The sequence below is a fragment of the Chelonia mydas genome, chromosome 8 (genome assembly GCF_015237465.2).
Source record: "Chelonia mydas isolate rCheMyd1 chromosome 8, rCheMyd1.pri.v2, whole genome shotgun sequence".
Taxonomy (NCBI): Eukaryota; Metazoa; Chordata; order Testudines; family Cheloniidae; genus Chelonia; species Chelonia mydas.
Genome location: NC_057854.1, coordinates 36324934 through 36346879, shown reverse-complemented (window position 1 = coordinate 36346879; position 21946 = coordinate 36324934). Strand labels below are relative to the sequence as shown.

Below are 21946 nucleotides of genomic sequence, written 5' to 3'. Positions count from 1 at the left end.
AATACGTGCTCTGCATGAATATGCAAGGATCAATATTATATTCTTTAAGATTTAGGGTTTGCCCTTGCCTCAATTTTTCCCTCCTGCAACTGTTATGCAATTAGCTGCTGCCCCTCCATTCCACATACAGAACTCATTTGATTTGTACTGTGTGAAGAGATTTTAAAATGCACTTTGGGATGCAGTGCACTATGTATTAAAATACACAAAACTTGAATATATGAGCAGAAACTGTTGTCCAAACTCAGTTCCTGATGCAAGGTTTCAAAATTCCCATACTACGAGAATCAAAGAACTGAGAAATAAATAAGTTGAGTTAGAAAAACCCAGTTAACTCCAAGACAGTGCAAGTTTGTGTCCTGTAGTATATTCAAGTGTTTTGTTTAGTTTTAGATGGCTAGCAATAGGACTATTAGTACTTTGCCTGGGAGTCTAAGGGTATGTCTACACTACGAAATTAGGTCGAATTTATAGAAGTTGGTTTTTTAGAAATCGTTTTTATATATTCGAGTGTGTGTGTCCCACAGAAAATGCTCTAAGTGCATTAAGTGCATTAACTCGGCGGAGTGCTTCCACAGTACCGAGGCAAGCGTCGACTTCCGGAGTGTTGCACTGTGGGTAGCTATCCCACAGTTCCCGCAGTCTCCGGAAATGAGATTCAGAAGTTCGCGGTTCTTTTCCTGTCTACTTGGCCAGTGCATCTGAGTTGAGAGCGCTGTCCAGAGCGGTCAAAACGGAGCACTCTCTGATAGCTCCCAGAGGCCAATACCGTCGAATTGTGTCCACAGTACCCTAAATTCGACTCGGCAAGGCCGATTTAAGCGCTAATCCACTTGTCAGGGGTGGAGTAAGGAAATCAATTTTAAGAGCCCTTTAAGTCGAAAAAAAGGGCTTCATTGTGTGGACGGGTGCAGGTTTATATTGATTTAACGCTGCTAAATTCGACCTAAAGTCCTAGTGTAGACCAGGGCTTAGAGATCTCACTGCTGGGGAAACTTCTTGATGTCCATTCTAAGTTTTCCTTTACCTAAATTTCATGCAATTATTCTACATATACAACGGTTTGATTAATCCCCACTTCCTCAAGCAATCAAATCCTGATCCTCCTTGGTGTTTACAAACTTCAAATACTGGTAGCACCGAACAAACAGATACCTTCCATCTGGCCAAACTACTCGTTTTATCTATTGTATTTCTTCAATAGTCTCTCCTTACTCATTTCGGTCGCTCTTCCCATTTGACTCCACTTAAACATCTTTTCTATCAGAAAACCCAACACTGCATGCACTATTTTATTTTTTAACTTAATGAAGTTATAAGATGCCAGCCATCTGTAGAGACTGCAGTCTTCTATTTAGCCATAGCAAAAGGTATAGCAGCAGCAGAAGCGCTGCCCACGTGGTCCCCAACATATGGGTCAAGACAGAACAGAGAATGGTCACCTCCAGAGGAAAGAAGGCAATCTACATTCTATACCCATTCAGTCCCTAGTCTTACTTCTGAGACTGCCAAATGTGTGTGTCTGATTGCTGTGGTTTGTGATAGACACCCATCCAGAAATGGAAGAGCTCTGTGTACTTGGAAGCTTGTCTCTCACCAACAGAAGTTGGTCCAATAAAAGATATTACCTCATGCGCAATGATTCACTAATATCTTGGCACCGACATGGCTACAACGCTGAAATCTATTTGGAGTAAGACATGGGCTTTCAGGGAGCTTACATAAACTATAACAGTTTCAATAACAATAGCCTGTTTATTTTGATACCAGGCTTCAAATATTGAAGCCCAAAGTAACTGCCTAAAGAATGAATCCTAACTTCAAAGGGAGGTGAATTTGTATAGGCTACAAATAACTATCAGATAACAGCTCCAATAAGTAATTACTCCCACTGGACAAATCCATACTTTGGTGAGTAAAGAGAAAGAGGGATGCAATCAGAAGTGTCTTATTTGAACCTTAAGCAACATACAATGAAGTAAAACAAATGGGTAAAATCACGTAAATATCCTACTGGAAAGGCAAAACAGGTATTTTTTAAATGAGAAAAGTAACAAGAATTCAAACAGAACAAAATAGCATGACAAGATACAGAGCATGAGGAGGCTAGGGTTCTCACATATGCTAGAAATAACAGACCTACATTAGTTTTATTCCACAAAACTAGCTCAAAGGATGTAAAAAAGCCCTCCTGAAATTGATTATAACACACAGCATTTACAATAGCTTTTCCATCTTGAGGTGTCCCAGTGATGAATACAAGACAAAGTAATGCCAAAGACGACACTCCTTAAGAGAATCTTCTCAGAAAAGTGTTGCAGAATTGCCAATGCAGCACCTAGAGTGGACCAAACTTTAAGAGTCAGCACACACTGATGCTTGGTAAATCTGCAGTGAGACCCCTGTAGCTAGATTTATAGATTTCAAACCTCAACACTGGCTTTCATTACCAATGTCTATTAACAGAGCAGGCTTTAGCATGACCAGACAAAAAGAAAGAGAAATTATGAGTTATTTTTCTGTAGACTCTCAACCTACTTTTGTCAGGAGAAGTTATACAACTGAATTAGTCAGAAAATCCATCTTATATAATTCATTTTAATATTTATGGAGCAAGAAGCCATGGGGATAGACATGAAGGTAGGTAAAAATATTAACCAAGACAGAAGCCGGATAGCATCTCTGGAAGGAATTTTGGGTGCACATTCAAAAATCACCTCATTTCTTTATAATCTGTTGTAGAAAGGATCAGTAATGAGCAGCCGAAACACACAGCTTCTACAAGTAAAGCTACTGCCACAAACAGACAGTCTCTGAAAAATGCAAGGTCCTAAGAATCAATTTAGAAGAGGGTAGGGATGTGGGGTTTTTTGATTATTATTTCAGCACATTGCTCCACTATGGGCTGGGATGTGAAGTATTACCAAACCACTTCACTGGTGACTGAGCTGTCATTTCATACTTTAAAAAAAGCCAACACAGCATTTTGTGTGAACTCTGCAGGAAGTGATCTACTGGCCAATAAAACCTTGTCTACACCAGATACTTTAGAGTTATCTAGATATAGGTTGAAAAACTGTGGTGTATTAGCAGTAAACTCCAAGGACTTGGAAACAATAAGCATTATTGTTGCTGATATCACCCTTATCCTTGATACGTCGTCATCAATTTCTTAGGCTCTTATGAGAGAGGTTTGATATCAAGTGTCTAACAGGGCCAATATAAATTCCAAATCAAGACTTTGTGATTTCAATAATTTGGTAAAATAATTTTGTTAGCCTTCTGAAAAAGATATCCTTGACTAGCCAATCATTAAATTAACGAAACACATCCACATTTAGACTTTAGCTATGTTATAACAGATTACACCACCAGCAGGGACCAATGTGATAAACTAGTCTGATCTCCCATGTAATAAAGGCGGTGACTTCCTTGAATTAATTCCTTTTTGAACTAGAACATTTATTTTAGAAAAACATCTAATCTTAATTCAAAAAATTCCCTGGTAAGTTACCCTCACTTAAAAATTTGCACACTGGTTTAACTTCCAGCCACTGAATCTTATTATATCTTTGCTAGACTGAAAAGGTCATTATCAAATTTTTGTTCCCCACACAGGTACTTCTAGACTAATTAAGTCACCCTTTCACCTTCTCTTTATTAAGCTAATTAGACCATTGTCTTATAGTGATAGACTCTCTCTTGGCTCTTACTTGAACTCTCTACAATTTAATTATTCCTGGATAAATATGAAACAAATATTCTCTCAAGAGCTCAAATGGACTGCTGTGTTCAAACTTCAAAGAGATATACTATCCATCATTAGACATAACATGTTTGTTACAAGATTTGGATTTTATTCTGGGTCTGATAAGGAATGTAACCAGATTTCTCTTGAATTCTTTTGTAACAAGACCCTTTGATTTATGACAGTTCTAATTCCCATGAAAACGCTAAAAACTCAAGTATTCTGAGTGCAAATATTTCACTGCACTGTTATGAAGAATTTCTAAGTAAAGCTATTTTGAATATTTTCTTTCCCTTCCCACCCCCCGCTGAAAATTTGGAGTGAGTTTTTTATTAAATTTTATTCCCCTTTTTATAATATTCTCCAGACTAAACTCTGATCACAAGACTCAAAGTTATAAAAAAAAGTCAGTAACATGTCCTTTACAGACAAATTTCATGAGGTGGATACAAACAGATTAAAACCCAAATGGATTTCTGGTTAAGAGAACTGAAGATTATGAGACCCTATAGAGATACGGTGATCCTATTATTTGTAAAGAATTAATTTCGGCCATTATTTGTGAAAAGCTGGTTTAATAAGATGACCCTTTCCTATACAGGGCGGGAATAGGGCAGTAATTAAGAAAGAAAGGGATTAGAAATCAATCCAAAGGACTTCAGAGAAAGAAACCAAACAAGTAGAGCAATGATGGAGATTCAATATGCTACATAGCAAGTCTTTGCACCTGTGATGAAATCTAGATGCCGTAAGCCATGCTTGCCATGAGCATCTATTTTTGAGGTTTTAGCTTACAAGCATCAAAGGCCAACCTCACCTGATGCTTGGCCGTCTCTATGCCCTCCAAAATAGTCTTCTTTAAGTCCTCCTGCTTGTCCTGCGGAAGGAAAAAGAAGAACTCACGGATCTTATTCTACAAATAAAATTAATACTTGGCCATGAAGACCTGGTGATTACAATTTCAGTTGGTCAGCATCACCAGCTGAATTAGCCTGAGGACGACAAAACTAGTCTTTAAACCAAGTAATGCAATTCTTCACCATCATAACCTCAACCTAAGCCACCAGACTCATGTGGATAGTGGAAGTTATACACGATATCCACTGGTGCAAAATACCAGATGTTTTCTTGGTCACACCCAGTGAGGAAGAGGGGGATTTCACCACATATTCCGCACCATTTGAATAAGGACAGACTGACCTAGCACAACCAAAAATATGACCGCAATTATTCAGTTTCAGTGTTTTGGGCACACTCTTGTAGTTCTTTTGTTAAAGAGAGACAACATGAACATTCTTACTAATAAACTTGGATCTTCTATCATCTTCCCCAGATAATCGTGTTTTCTTGGTGCTGGTTCTAGACTACTTTTCAGTCCCTCCCACTGAGAGGAGCATATTAATTCTCCCTCACAGTATAACGCAAAGCCTTACTTACAACCTAGACAACGTTAGCAAGAATTCAGGTTGACATATATACAAAGGTTAAGTGTGCAGTGTGATGTATCTAAGGAAAACAAGATTTATATGAAGGATTTGCTTTATGGACTGAGGGAAATTAATGTGTAGTATGTTCTCTCATCAATTCGAAGCAAAAAGAATTTCCCGGTGATGGTGCAGAATCTATCAGTGAAAACTTGTGTAAGCACTAGGGTATGATTAAGAGGTGTCCCTTACCTTGGCATTTCCTTCCCCTTTAGGGTTTGAGTTGAGTGGGTATCAGTTAACCAACTCTACTCCCTTTTAAACATGGTGTTTATAGAATTTCCTATTTTTTTAAAATAGTTTTTAGATTCAGTTTTTAAATTAAAGTACCATGGTTTGGAGGAAGCGTGGGTGTTTGAGATAAAAAGGATGGATGTTATGCTACTGTGGGGGACCCTTGCAGGTCTCTTTTTACCCTCCTGAAATCCAGCACAAAAGTGTCCACGTTCCTGGGGATCCTCCCTAGTGCTGCACCTGGTTCCCCAGGGCCAGCTGCAGCTCTTCAGAACAGTGTAGTCTCTACTGAAGGTGCAGAACTACACAGGCTACAGAGACCACAGCAATGCAGCTTGTATCTTCTCCTCCCCAGAAATCTTGGCTGTTGCTCCTTAACTCTCCTTACTAAATCAAAGAATATTGGCCAGCATCTTTTCTGAGGGCAACCTATGACTTCAGTCCCATTGGAAATGAGAGTCAGGTTGGTGTTGGTCCTGCTTTGAGCAGGGGATTGGACTAGATGACCTTCTGAGGTCTCTTCCAACCCTAATATTCTATGAGTCAAGAGGCTGGCTCTCAAGTGTACTGCATTTCAGCTAAATCAAGCTCTGAGTTTAGGAGAAGAGATCTCAAACAAAATGCACTTTTAGCTTAGAGGAAGGTAAACTGAGTTAGGAGCCAGGAGATAAAAATCTCATTTGCCACTCACTACTGTTTGCATTTCTGCTATTTTTAGGCCTTAATTTTGAACCAGCAGGTCTCTCACCCACCTCTCAGGAAATACACAATCAAGCTGTGACACTGAGTAGCTTTCCCAGACTTGAAGGAGCAGCTTTGCGTAAACTCAGAAGCTTGCCTCGCTGACCAACAGAAATTGGTACAATAAAAGATTATCTCACCCACCTTGTCTTGCTAATATTCTGGGACCAACATGGCTATAACACTGCAAGCAACAATGGAGGATATTCAGTTCTGCCATTTGAAATGGAAACTTTACAACATGAAGAAAAAGGAAGAAAAACTTAACAGTGATGTCTACTTCCCGAGCAAATGCAAGAAACAACATCTCCAGAGGACTCACCATCTATAACCCTCTAACCACGACATACAACTCCAAATATGCTGAACAGCTCTGTAGAAGGGCTCCAAAAAAAACTGAGGAACCATCTCCTGCAACTCACATACTCCATAAGAGATCACCTCAAACAAGAAAATCATCACACACACACAGAGATGGTGGAGGAGGGGCGAAATCAGGAAACCTACCTGTAGATCATGCAAGAAACCAAAAACAGCTATTACAAAAATCTGATGACAACCATCCAACACAAAAGCAAAGTGGAACCAATTGCAACAACTTCGCAAACCACAGAACACCACCTCTGGGAGAAACCACGGCACCAGGACCCATCACATGGACATCCCAACATCAATTTATTAAGACTACCTGTAATCGGAGCCGAATTATCTGTACTCTCCAAGGGACTGAGCTTCTACCCCATCACAGAAGCTAATATCATACTAACATGTAGAGAACTAGAATTCTTTCACTGATTTCAGCTCAAAGAATTCTTTCACAACAATATCACCCAGAACTACCACCTCGCCATCAACAGTCATAAGAAAAAAGAATAATCTGACAACACCCCACCACAGACAAAACCACGAAAATCCTTGATCATTACACTGATTGACTAAAATCCCTAATCACCACATCCACCATACACTCCCACCACCACTGCCGAGAGGACAGCTATACGGTCCCTGAAATCCAACCACCAGACAGCAATTAAATCAGCACACAATGGGGATGCCATCACTGTCCTCAACTGCGATAACTCCTACACCACCTACTATAAAGAACTCAGAGACAACCCAGGAATCTAAGGCTATCATCAAATCCTTCCCTGCTCAACTCCAAGAGAAACTCTTAACAACCTTGTCTGTCCTCCACAAACTTTCTATATGCTTTCCAAAATACACAAAACAAGGGAATCCAGGAGACCCATCATCTCTAGCCATGGCGCTCTTAATGAAACAATATCAGGACTCATAGAAACCATCCTCAAGCTTCTGACCACATAAAGGGTCAGCTTCCTCCAGCACATAACCAGCGTCCTCCAGAAACTCTACAACATTAACAACCTCCCTCAGAACACCATCCTTGCCACCATGGATGTCACCACCCTATATACTAACATCTCTTACAGCGATGGCACTGCTGCCTGGCTTGAATATCTACAAGACAATGGACAATATCCATCTCAAAACACATTGCCAAACTCAACCATTTGATCCTCACCTATAACAATTTTACATTCAACCAACACCTTGTCCACACAATGAGAACAGCCATCGATACCATAATGGCTCCCCAGCATGCCAGCCTTTCTTCATGGGCCACCTTGAGGAAGAATTCCTGGACAAATGCACCACAAAACCAATGCTGTACCTGAAATACATCAATGATGCTTTTATCTTCTGGACAGGTGAGCTAAACTTCCTTACAGATTTTCACCACAACTCCAACCACCACTACCCATCCATTCATTCAGTTCTCTTGAAAGCACTCCTATATCAGCATCAAACTTCCTGGAAACCATGATCAGCTTCAACAATGGAACCTGAAAGACAGCTATTTACAGGAAACCCACAGATCACCACACTTACTTTCACAGATCCAGTAGCGACCCCAAACACACCAAGAAATTGGTTATCTACTGTCAAGCACTCTGATACCAGAGAATATGCACCAAGGAGCAAGTCCAGGATACATAGCTTATCACACTTAAAACACCCTCCAACAAAAAAAAGACATTCCACCAGAGTAGATTGCAGCATGGAACAGGCCATTCAAATACCACAGAGCACCTGCTTCAATATGGAAAAAGCCCTCCAACCACAGCCCCCCAGTTGTCACCTATCACCCCACACTGGAACCCATATGGTGTATCATTAAGCAATTACAACCCATATTAGATGCGGACCACATCTCTCTTAAGGCCAGAAGAGGTGGCTTGAAACAACCCCCGCCCCAACTTCTCCAGCTCCATCAGAAGCAGCAGCAAGCTCCCCAAAAACCAGGCCATACCAACTCAAAGCAGCACCAAATCCTATTGTAACAGAAGCAAAATCTGCTGACTTATCTCTCCTGCTACGACAACCAATATTGTGCCACAACACAGGTTTCAACATCCATAGGTCCTACACATATCTATCACAACATGTGGTGTACCTCACCCAGTGCACTAAAGGTACATATCTATGCTGGAATAAAAGACCCGTGGCAAGGCCACAGCTGGCCTGGGTGAGCTCTCTCAGGCGCGTGGGGCTAAAAACTGCTGTGCAGACATTTGGGCTTGGCCTAGAGCCCAGGCTCTGGAGCCGTCCCTGCTTGTGGAGTCCCAGAGCCTGGTCGCCTACACAGCAATTTTACAGCTCAGCAAGCTGAAGTCAGCTGACATGGGCCAGCCACGGGTGTTTACTTGCTGTGTAGATGTACTCTCAATTCCCCAATAATTATGTGGGTGAAACAGGACAATCACCATGAATTCACACTGAAAAATTATAGAAGACAATTACATCATATTACCTGAGGGTGAATATTTTTCACAAAACGATCACTCCATATCTGACTTCTCAATTCTCAGCCTCAAAGGAAATCTGCACACCTTCAAAACACTAGCCTGGGAGCTTGCTAGACACTAAAAATCATGGACTTAAAGACAACAGATTTGTGGCTTATTACAACAATCTGTAACCCACTAACCCCTCTTTTTGTCCTGTGACTGCAGAGGTTTCAACTGGCCGCTTCACCTCGAATGGTCTCTTCCAAAACGGGTTAACTACTTATCCTAAATAGTCTGTTCCACCTTATATTTTGCTGACACTGACTACCTTTCCCAGATCTGAAGAGCTGTGTGTAAGCTTGAAAGCCAGTCTTTCACCAACAGAAGTTGGTCCAATAAAAAATATTACCTCACACACCTTGTTTCTCAAGTATCACACAGGTAATTTTACAGATAAGATAACAGAGGTTTCCAAAGGTCACTTTTAGCAGCATCAGGCACAGAACCCAATCTCATCCATAGAATTTTTCATGTCACATTTTGGTGGCTTGTGTCACATATTTGAAGACTGAAAGAATCTTGAGGGCATGCAGACACACTGCTGCTCAGAATAAAATCTGCCAAATCTAAGTGCTTAGCTAGGCCATCTATAACCACTACTTTAACCATTAGATCTCATTCCTCTCCTAGAGGTGGAAGTAAAATCCAGGAGTCTATTTCCAGCATTCTATTACTTCTGAGCTAATAACTGTGAAACCCAGTGGGTATCGTTCCCTCTCCAGTGGCTGGTACAAAGAGAAGAGCTACTACTGTAGCTCAAGTGCTGGAGGTCTCAACCAGTTATCTGAAAGTCCAGAGCTCAAACTCTGCTGATGATACGTATGGGTTGGCTGCAAGTGACAAAATACAAGAATTAAGTTTTCTTTTAAAAAATATTGACTCCTCAGCAAGAAAATCTCTTTACAGGTGGCATAACACTCAGCAAACAACAGGTATTACCTTTTGGTCATTTGTCACATTGTGTTTGCTTATCACAAACTGGCAAGTGTGTGGTCTGATCACTTTAGTGAAACATCTGTGGCTTCAGTAATGTGAACAGCCCCTATCTTTATTAGGGTCATCTTTCCTCTCTCCCACCATGAAGTCGTGACCTTTTTTACTGAGGGCATAAGGAAGCTTCAACATTGGATAGTTTCAGATTCACTGTAAACGATGCAAAAATGTCAGCTTTTTTAGTAAGAGAAAACTGAATGTCCTGGAATGATAAGCCAATTTATTATTTTTTTTCCCCTAATTACAGCCTAATCTCTTCAAAGTTACATTCAAAGTAGTGGTAATGAGTTAACTACATGGAAAACTTAAGGATAAATGGAGGTTACTTACTTGTACCTGGAGGTTCTTTGAGATGTGTGGTCTTTATCTTTATTCCACACATGGGTAGAGCATGTGTAGAGCCCTGCAAATCTGCAGCTATCTGCTTTATATCTGCAGATATCTGTGGACCATGTTTGCATATAACAGATGGATGCGGATACAAGTTTTATATCTAGAGCCTTGCAAATCTGCGGGTACCTGCTTGATATCTGTGGACCATAGATTCATAGGATTGGAAAGGACCTCAAGAGGTCATCTAGTTCAGTCCCCTGCACTTATGGCAGGACTAAGTATTATCTTCTAGACCATCCCTGACAGGGGTTTGTTTAACCTGTGCTTAAAAATCTCTGATGGAGATTCTACAACTTCCCTACGGAATTTACTCCAGTGCTTAACCACTCTGACAGTTAGGAAGTTTTTCCTAATGTTTAGCCTAAACCACCCTTGCTGCAATTTAAGCCCTTTGTTTTTTGTCCTATCCTCAGAGGTTAAGAACCATTCTTCTCCCTCCTATGTGTAGCAACCTTTTATGTAATTGAAAACTGCTATGTCCCCTCTCAGTCTTCTCTTTTCCAGAATAAACAAACCCAATTTTTCAATTTTCCCTCACAGGTCATGTTTTCTAGACCTTTAATCGTTTCTGTTGCTCTTCTCTGGACTTTCTCCACATCTTTCCTGAAATGTGGCACCAAGAACTGGACACAATACTCCAGTTGAGACCTAATCAGCGCAGAGCAGAGCAGAGCAGAATTACTTCTCGTGTCTTGCTTACAACTCTCCTGCTAATACATCCCAAAATCAGATTTGCTTTTTCCCCCCAAACAGTTACACTCTTGACTCATATTTAGCTTGTGGTCCACTATGACCCCCAGATCCCTTTCCTCTGTACTCCTTCCTAGGCAGTCACTTCCCATTTTGCATGTGTGCAACTGATTGTTCCTTCCTAAGTGGAGTACTTTGCATTTGTCCTTATTTAATTTAATTCTATTTACTTCAGAGCATTTCTCCAGTTTGTCCAAATCATTTTGAATTTTAATCCTATCCGCCAAAGCACTTGCAATCCCTTCAGCTTGGTATCATCCTCAAACTTTATAAATGTACTTTCTAGGCCATTAGCTAAATCGTTAATGAAGATATTGAACAGAACTGGACCCAGACTGATCCCTCCAGGACCCCGCTCGTTATGCCCTTCCAGCATGACTATGAACCACTGATAACTACTCTCTGGGAATGGTTTTCCAACCAGTTTTGCACCCACCTTATAGTAGCTCCATCTACATTGCATTTCCCTTGTTTGTTTATGAGAAGGTTATGTGAGACAGTATCAAAAGCTTTACTAAGGTAAAGATATACCACGTCTAACATTTTCCCCCTATCCAAAGGCTTGTTAGCCTGTCAAAGAAAGATATCAGGTTGGTTTGACAGGATTTCTTCTTAACAAATCCATGGTGACTGTTACTTATCACATTATCTTCTAGATGTTTGCAAACTGATTGCTTAATTATTTGCTCCATTATCCTCCCTGGTACTGAATTAAGTTGACAGGTCTGTAATTTCCCTGGTTGTCCTTTTTTTTTTTATATTTATAAAGATTGGCACCATATTTGCCCTTTTCCAGTCTTCTGGAATCTCTCCCACCTTCCATGATTTTTCAGAGATAATCGCTAATGGCTCAGATATCTCCTCAGTCAGCTCCTTGATGCATTTTATCGGGCCCTGGTGACTTGAAGACTTCTAACTTGTCTAAGTAATTTTTAACTTGTTCCTTCCCTATTTTAGCCTCTCATCCTACCTCATTTTCACTGGCATTCACTATGTTAGACGTCAAATCACCACCAACCTTCTTGGTGAAAACTGAAACAAAGAAATCATTAAGCACCTCTGCCATTTCCACATTTTCTGTTATTGTCGCCCCCTGCCCACATATTGAGTAACAGGCTTACCCTGTCTTTGGTCTTCCTTTTGCTTCTAATGTATTTGTAGAATGTTTTCTTGTTACCCTTTTTCTCTAGCTAATTTGATCTCGTTTTGTGCCTTGGCCTTTCTAATTTTGTCCCTACATACTTGTTATTTGTTGATATTCATCCTTTGTAATTTGACCTAGTTTCCATTTTTTGTAGGACTCTGAGTTTTAGATCACTGAAGATCTCTTGGTAAGCCAGGGTGATCTCTTGCCAGACTTCCCATCTTTCCTATGTAATGGGATAGTTTGCTCTTGTGCCCTTAATAATGTCTCTGAAAAACTGCCTACTGTCTTCAATTGTTTTTCCCTTTAGACTTGCTTCCCATGGGATCCTACCTACAAACTCCCTGAATTTGCTAAAGTCTGCCTTCTTAAAATCCACTGTCTTTATTTTGCTGTTCTCCCTCCTACCATTCCTTAAAATCATGAACTCTACCATTTCATGATCACTTTCACCCAAGCTGCCTTCCACTTTCAAATTCTCAACCAGTTGCTCCCTATCTGTCAAAAATCAAATCTAGAACAGCCTCTCCCCTAGTAGCTTTCTCCACCTTCTGAAATAAAAAAATTGTCTCTAATACTTTGCAAGAACTTGTTGGATAATCTGTGCCTTGCTGTGTTATTTTCCCCAACCAATGTCTGAGTAGTTGAAGTCCCCCATCACCACCAAATCCTATGCTTTGGATGAGTTTGTTAGTTGTTTAAAGAAAGCCTCATCCACCTCTTCTTCCTGGTTAGGTGGTCTGCAGTAGACCCCTATCATGACATCACTCTTGGTTTTTTTTACCCCTTTTAACCTTACCCAGATACTTTCAACAAGTCTGTCTCCTATTTTCATCTCAACCTCAATCCAAACCTATATGTTTTTAATATACAAAGGCAACACCTCCTCCCTTTTTTCCCCTGCCTGTCCTTCCTGAGCAAGCTGTACTCTTCTATACCAATATTCCAGTCATGTGTATTATCCCTCCAAGTCTGTGATGCCAATTATGTCATAGCTGTATTTACTAACATTTTGAGTTCGTCCTGCTTATTCACCATACTTCTTGCATTAGTATACAGACATCTAAGACATGGATTTGATTCCCCCCACCCCAGTTCGGTCTTCTCTCCTTTATCCCTACTATAAGAGCACATGCTCTCCCCAAATTCTGACCATGTTTGCGGATTGGATGTGGATACAAATTTTGTATCCGTACAGGGCTCTAAAATGCAGGCCACGTGCCTGAGACCAGAGATTTGTAGCAAGTAGCGTACACTGGTCTGTGCATTCGCTGTTGCTCTCCTTGTGCTCCAAAATGAGGAAATAAAGGGCGGTATGGACCAATGCCTCTCCAGTTTTCTTACCATGAATCAAATAGGATCCAAACCAGAGGGGAAGGAGGGCAGGCAGTGGAATACAAATAAGAACCATGCATCTCAAAGAACCTCAAGTTATGGGTAAGCAACCTCCATTTCTTCGGTGCTGGTCTATATGTGGGGTCCACACATGGGTGATTGGTAAGCAGTATTCAAATAAGAGCAGGGTGCTAGATGCAATTGGTATGGAAGTCTATAACACTGCTGTCCTGACAGCTGCATATACTGAGGAAGACTGGATGAGGGTGTAATGCCCCATAAAGGTGTGGATAGAGCTCCAGATAGCCACTTTACAAATGTCTGGTATTGGAATTTCTCAAAGAGATGCCATTGAGATTGCTTGTGCTCTGGTCAATTGGGCTTTCACCCTGTCTGGTAGAAATACGTGGCAAATAATAAGAGTGATGCAGAGATTCCACTTAGTCTCTCTGGACCGATAACACTTGCCCTCGTATTAGCTCTACTATCGCTGACAAAAAAGACTTAGAGTTTTCCTAATTGGCTTTGGTCTCTGCAGATAAAAGGCCAGGACCTGTCTGACACTCAGTGAATGCAGCCTCGTTTCCTCACTGGATATGAGAGGCTTTGGGAAGAATATGGTGAATGAATAGGTTGGTTCGTGTGAAACTCTGAATTATCTTGGAGATGAATTTTGGATGGAGATTAAGGGAGACCTTTTTTCTAATAAATACGGAGTATGCTGGGTCTGCCACGAGTGCTCCTAGTTAGCTCACCTGTCTGGCTGATGTGATGGCAACTAAAACCTTCATGGAGAAGTGTGACATGGAACATGTGGCCATTGGTTCGAAACATGGTCTGGTAAGAATTGGGAGTACAAAGCGAGGTCCCATTGTGGCATAGGTTTCATCACTGGTGGGAAGGTTCTAATGAGGCCATTCAAGAACTGAATTGTGGTAGGGTAAGTAAGTGTGGCAGGATGAGAGGATGCAAGGCACTGACTGCCGCTGGATGGAGTTTCAACAAGCTAACAGAAAGCCCTGACAGCTTGAGGCACAGAAGATAATCTAAAATGACAGGGACATCTGCTGATTCTGGTGATAACTGATTTCTTTGTGACCAGGTAGAGAAATGCCTCCATTTAGCTAAATAGCATTTCTAGTGGAAATTTTTCTGCTGTGATAAAAGGATCATTCAGATGGCCTTCGAACATAAAAGTTCCAGAACTGATGCCCATCCAAATACCAGGCCGTGAGATGAAGAGGGTCTTGGCTGGGATGTCTGGTCCTGGACTTGCCCTGAGTGAACAGATATGGAAAAGGTTGAATATAGATGGAAGGATGGGCTGATATTTGTAGAAGGTCTGGAAATCAAAACTGTCTGGGCCAATCGGGTGCAACGAGAATAACCCTGGTCCTGTCATTGTGAATTCTGCGGAGAACCTGAGGTAGAAGGGGATGGGAGTACCTCAGACAATTTATCCAGGATAACAGAAGGCCATCATCCCTGGAGTCTTGCCCTACTGATGTTCTTGAACAGCAGAGACTAAATTTCTTGTTTGGGAGGCAAATAGGTCCAAAGGTGGTGCTCCCCACTGGGTGAAGATTTCAGTCAAGACAGAATTATGTATTTCCCATTTGTGGTCTATGGAGAAGTGCCTGCTGAGATAGTTTGCCAGAGTATTTTGCACACCTGGTAGGTATGTCATCGAGAGTGTGATGTGGTTCTTCATGAACCAGTTCCATAAGTTCACTGTCTCCATACACACATGAAGAGATCTCGCTCCACCCTTTTAGTTTATATAAAAAAATATACTGTCATGTTGTCTGACAGAACTGCAGGAGGGTGAGGAATGTGTTGCAGGTTACGGGAACTGCCCTCAACTCCAGGAGATTGATATATGTTCTGGCCTCCCATGGGGACCATGTGCCTTGTGCAGTGATTGCCCATATGTGCTCCCCATCCTATGCATCTGTGATTATGGTTGTGTTGGAGGTGGATGGAAGAAAGAGGACTTGCACTTGGATCCAGTTTCATCCACCATACCAGAGAGGCTCTGGCTTGTGGTGGAATCATTACCTATGTATTCATATTGTCCTTGTCCAGTGAGTAAACAAACTGAAGCCAGGCCTTCAGACAATGGATGTGGGGTCCGGTGAACAGCATTATGTATGTACATGGAGCCAAGTGGCCTAGCAGGGAAGGTGCAAGGTCTGAGGGTGACTTGGTTTATCAGGCTGTTCATAGCTGGAAAATTATCTGTAGGGAGGTAGGCTTTTCCTGATCATTAGTCTAGGGTTGATCCTATGAAATCTATAGTCCTCATGGGAGTCCAAGTGTTCTTTGTTTAAACAGAATCTCATTGATGCCAGAATGTGGAGTAAGATAATAGGGTTGCCAACTGGACCTCTTGGCTTGATCTGCCCCATTAGTAGCTTGTCATCAAAATACAGAAAGATGGTGTAGCCACCGTGTCTTATCTAGGCCGCCAGAGAAAAGACTCATAAGACCCTGGGTGACAAAGCCAGCCTAAATCAAAGTACTCTGAATTGGACATGCTCTTGTCCTACAACAAATTTAAGAACTCTTCTGTGGGAATGCTGAGTATCCACATGAAAATGGCATCTTTCAAGTCGAGGGCCACAAACCATGTATTAAGAATGGCCATACTGGGTCAGACCAAAAGGTCCATCTAGACCAGTATCCTGTCTTCCAACAGTGGCCAGTGCCGGGTGCTTCAGAGGGAATGAACAGAACAGGTAATCAAGAGATCTGTCCTGTCACCTATTCCCAGTTTCTGGCAAACAGAGGCTAGGGACACCTCTCATTCTCCTCCAAGGATGGAATTACTATGATGCAAAATTCTGATTTGCTAATAAAATGTTTAGTTGGTGTAGATCAAGAATTGGTCTCCCTCTTTTTTTTTTTTAAACTATGAAGTATGGGAAGGGGAACCCTATCCCTTGGTGTTAGGGTGGCACCTGCTCTACAGCCCTTTTCTGAAAGAGAGTTCACTTCTTGATGAAAGATCCCCTTGTGAGAGTAGAGCCTTAGAAGGGGCCAGGAAAAAGGGTTTGTGGTGCGGAGGTGAGAAACAACTATGTAGCTGGAGTGGATGATGTCTAATAACCACTTGTCTGTTATTGCCCTCCAGTTGTGTGCGGCATGGGTAAGGCAGCCCCCAAATATTTCGGGGGGGAAAATATGGCATGACATCAATAGCTGTATGCAGTCCTTGAACGTCTCATTAAAAGAAATCCTTGGACAGAGAGAGGAGCTGGGTAGTGGTCATAGAGGCGGAGGAAGCCAAAACCTGTGGCTTTGAACGCTCTGTCGCTTGCATGGTGGTTTGTAAGGGCACTAGTGATAGAATGACCTGGGGGGAGGTCTGGGCCTCTGGGTCTGCTTGTGGTGTTTCTTTTGGGGGTTGGAGTGTAAACACCTAGGGAGCAAAGGGTTGTGCTAGAGTCCTTAAGAGTATAGTGACTGTCTTCTCACTGAAGAGATTAGACGCAAAGGGCAAAATTGTTGATGATATTGCGGACCTCTCTGGGGAACCCTGAAGACAACAGCCATGATTCACGCCTCATGGACTATAGCCATGGCGATTCCTCTAGATGCAATGTCAGCGCATCCACTGCCACCTGAAGTCATGTCTTAGCCACCAGATTGCCTTTATCGATGAGGGCTTGGAACTGAGCCCCGTCTTCCTAAGTAAGTTTGTCTCTGAATTTGGAGTAATTTAAGAAGTCATAATTTGCTAACTATACCTGGTAGTTAGCAACACTGAACTGGAGACTAACTGATGAAAACACTTTCCTCCTCTAGAAGTCAAGGCGTTAGCGCTCGTCAGTTGCGGTGGACTTGTGTTGCTGTAACCTGGACCTCTCTGCAGCCACCTGCACCACTAAGGAGTTGGGCACTGGGTGGGTAAATAAAAACTCTGGACCCCTTTAGCTGGCACAAAATATTGTTTAAGGGTAGAGCTACAGGATGCAATAAACCCTATATTATTCATCCATAACTAAAGCAACCACACACAAAAAAATTCAAATCCCTGAAAAAGGCCACAAAAACCCAATCAATTAGTCTCCCTGTGCCTCGGTTCACCATCTGTAAAATGGAGATATTTTACTTCCCTATCTCACATGGGTTTTGAGAAAATACATACATTACAAGGTTACAACGCTCTCAGATACTACAGTAAGGAGGCGATATATGTAACTAAAATAGATAGCCTTTGTATTGAGTTTGAATTGATGTCAATACATTAGGATAAGCTACTAAAGATGAGCGAGTTTATTCACAAGCATATGTTATGTCCTTTGCTGGATACAGAACACCAAGCATAGTGGCATCGCAATTCTCATAAGAGAGTTAGGAGGGAGCAGTCTCCCTCTGCTGCTGAGAGAAAAAGCCTGGGCCTGCCTATGAAAACTGAGGTGGTCTAAAACTAAATTTTCTTTCTAAAAGAACAGTGCTTTTGTAATTCACTAGTGCAGCATCACAGCCACGACTTTAAGTTTACCTTTTTTAAACAAATTTAATTTAAAAACTGCTGTTTCAAGTGTGGGCTTCAATAAGCATCTAAGTGATTGTTTAAGCAGCTTAATAAGGACACTGAAGACTGGGAGACTCGAGTTATTGTAATGATATTCTTTACATACCTTTTAATACTGTTTTTCTACAAATAAGTCATTGTAAGTAGCTCCCACAATCAGTGTGGCTGTGTTGTAGAGAAAGAGAATTTAAGAAATTCAAGTTCAAAGTTTCAACAGGTTACTATAAATAAAGTTCAGAAACTGAGTGAAGTTCAGGCTTCCAATTCCCTGAGCTATTTGTAAGTTAGTGAAAGAGCTATAGCAGTGGGATAGGGAGAAAGCTAACACCTTAAACCCTATTGAAGAAATGCAAGGAAAGTAATAAGCAGTGTTGATGGACTCCAAAGACAGCCCCAGAGTAGAAGGATGTAGACTGAAAAAGGTTCAAGGGTGGAGGATCCACAAGAATGCTCTAGTGCTCCTCAGAAGGACTATTAAAAGCAAAACAATTAAGTTTTGAACACAATTTTAAAAAATTAATAGTGAGATACCTGTAGCTGGCAGGTACACTGAAGCAGCAATTTTAAGCCCCCCAGCTGACTGGCAGCAGCAATCATCAATAAACCCAAAACAGCAACCTAACTTACTGTTTAATGGATATACTATGCAGAACACAACAAACAGAACCTGGGAGTAACATGGGAAAACCACGGAAGTGGCCTAGAAGGCAAACAGACATATACTAGGATGTGGAAGCAGGGATGTGGTATACAATTCCAATATACTCTGGCCTTTGGGAAGGCATTTGTCGCACATTTAGTCTAAATTTTGAAAGCTGTGCTATAGAAAGAATACCAAAATGATAGAAAGTGTCCAAAGATCAATAAGATAAAAAACCCAATTTAAATGCCCGTGAAGTTTAAAATGTAGAGAGAAGTCGTCCCAAAAATTTCTAATCCAATACTGGAAACGCAGGATTCTGGGACATGGATGAAGAATAAGACTGGTAGAACTAAAAGAACAGACAAAACTATACCTTGCGGAGTACTGAGTCCCGTGGTGCATTCTGCCAAGGGCAAGAGTGAATTATTACAAAATCCAAGAATTTACTAAGTATTTAACTAATGGATGCATCAATATTTAGTGCTATTCCTCTTAAACTGGGACAGATGTTGCAGGCTTTCAATCCTCCTTTTGACTAGTACCATCAATATATACATATGTTAACACTTGCAAAGCTTTCTTCTTGCTTTACATTAAGCACTTAACTTTTTTTCTGTAAGAAAGGTAAAAGTAAATGCTAAATTTACAGTTAAAATATTTTCATGCACGAGATACACATGAAAAGTCTTACTAAATCAGCACCAGCTTGAAGCAATACGTCTGCAACGTCAGTATGTCCATTTTCACAAGCATAGGTCAAAGCTGTGTCTCCTGTTGCTGTTGTAGCATGGACATTCGCTCCTATAAAAGCAACATACGTTTTACTGGTTACTGTAGATGTCCTCTCACCCAAATATTTTATCTGAGTGATCCCACTAACAGTTAAACCTAAATAAAAAAAGCAACAGATCTTCCTTCCATGGCAACTGAAGCCATGTTCTACTTACTGCCAACAGCACTGTGCCTAACAGGGAAAGAGACCTGAGACACAGAAGTAGAGACAGGAATTTGTGGCAAAAGAAGGTTATGGCAAATTTGACAGCAGTTAAAGTGGTGAACAAAACCGTTCAACTCACTCACTGATTGGCAGCAGCATTTCCCCCCCACAGTGCTGAAGATTTCAGTTCCTAAATCCACGTCTGAATTCAGGCTTTGTTTCTTTTCTGAAGTCTGGTTCGACAACCTAGAATAGGGGTGAGCAAACTAAGGCCCAGGGGCTGCATCTGGCCCTGCACATGTTTTAATCCAGCCCTCAAGTTCCTGCTGGGGAGCGGGGTTGGGGGTTTGCCCCATTCAGTGTGTGCCATGGCTCCATGCGGTTCCCAGAAGCAGCAGCATGTTCCCCCTCTGGCTCCTATGCATAGGGGCAGCCAGGGAGCTCTGCATGCTGCCCCTGCCCCAAGCACCATGCCCTGCAGCTTCCATTGGCTGGGAACTGCTGCTTCCGGGAGCTGCAGGTGCAGCGCCTGCGGACGGGGCAGCATGCAGAGCCGCCTGGCCACACCTCCCTGTAGGAGCCAAAGAAGGGACTTGTCACTGCTTCCAGGAGCTACTTGAGGTAAGTGCTGGCCGGAGCCTGCACCCCTGCCCCCTCCTGCACCCCAACCCCCTGCCCCAACCCTGATCCCTCTCCCGCCCTCTGAACCCCTCAGTCCCAGCCCGGAGCAACCTCTTGCACCCCAAACCCTCATCTCCAGCCTCACCCCAGAGCCCCCTCCCGCACCCTGAACACCTCATTTCTGGCCCCACTGCAGAGCTCGCACCCCCAAGCTGGAGCCCTCACGCACCCCAACCCCCAATTTTGTGAGCATTCATGGCCCACCATACAATTTCCATACCCAAAGTTTGCCTACCCCGACCTAGACTCTATTAACCTATGTACGTTATCCCAAAACCCACTTACTACGACACTTTCCTGCAGTGTGGGAGACCCATGTTCAAATCTTTTCTCCACATCAGACAGAGGGAAGAATTGAACCACAGTTTCCCGCATCCCAAGAGAGTACCCTAACTAGTGGGCTAAAGGTTATAAGATGTCCTCCTCCTCCCCGTAGGCTTTTGTTTTTTTTAAATAACTTGTTTGTTTTTGTCAAAATGCTCAAAATAAAAACAGGTGTTTGGTTTTTTTTAAGACTGGTCAAACTGAAATGTTTTGATTTTGTCAGTTTGGTCAAAAGCTATTCAGCAAACACCACAAATTCACAAATAGTTTCAGGCTGAACAAAACCATATTTTACAGAATAACTTATTTGCCCCAAAACACTCAGCAGCGTACAAAAGCAGAAGTAGTCACTGTTAATGTTGTGTGTTAGAGTGCACGCTTAATGAAGACTGAGTACATATTTAGTTTTTGGCATCTACTGGATGGAAGCAAAAGCCTCATGGATGGTTGGACTGCATAGCTGATACTGTTCAATTTAGGCAATATAAATATGGAAAAGAATACAGAATTTCTCTTAAGTTGTTCCATTCTTTTAAGGTTTTGGGAAGATGGAGTGTGCCCTGCTGCAACTTTAATTGCCAGTAAGTGTAGTTATTTCCTAAGTTATACTTTTTTTTTTTAATTAAAAATTAATTTAATTAGCATTTTTAAGCTAAATCTCCTGTAAGTCAACCTGTCATTTATATCAACATACCTGCTGCCAATAAATATTTCACCAATTCAAGGTGTCCCTCCTGAGCAGCTTCCATTAAAGGTGTAGAGCAACCAAGTTCTATATCAGCTCCTGCCTTAATAAGGAAATCAGCTACTTCAGAAAATCCTCCACAGCATGCCAGAGTAAGAGCTGTTTCTTGCGTTTCTTCTGTCTGTGCATTTATATTTGCTCCTATGGAACAAATGATCTGTTAATCTGTCTGGCCAGACAGACAAATCATATAGGCACTCATCTTCCCGCTTTGCCCATACCCCGTAACCCTTAGCAAGAGATCAGTGTAGGATAGTTCTACGTTATTCCTATACAGTAACTGTCAAGTCAAAACCACGTGCTAAATCCTGAGCCATCACACACGAACTAGCAGGGTCAGTACTTAATCATTCAGAATAAAAGACTATAAAAGAATATGTAATT

General features: G+C 41.7%; 1 protein-coding gene across 12 annotated transcripts in view; it reads right to left on the bottom strand.

The window, feature by feature from the left end:
• Positions 1-21946, bottom strand: part of LOC102931004 (ankyrin repeat and KH domain-containing protein 1) — a 205053-nt gene that overhangs the window by 67861 nt on the left and 115246 nt on the right. For 8 of the 12 annotated variants that reach the window (XM_037907203.2, XM_037907206.2, XM_043521542.1 and 5 more), the window contains exons 9-11: positions 21512-21703; positions 19567-19676; positions 4566-4625 (exon numbers count right to left, since the gene is read on the bottom strand). In XM_037907203.2, coding sequence (XP_037763131.1) covers positions 4566-4625; positions 19567-19676; positions 21512-21703 — 362 coding nt within the window. The remainder of the gene's footprint in view (positions 1-4565; positions 4626-19566; positions 19677-21511; positions 21704-21946) is intronic. The other 4 variants (XM_037907205.2, XM_037907210.2, XM_037907211.2 and 1 more) reach the window with 1 other exon arrangement.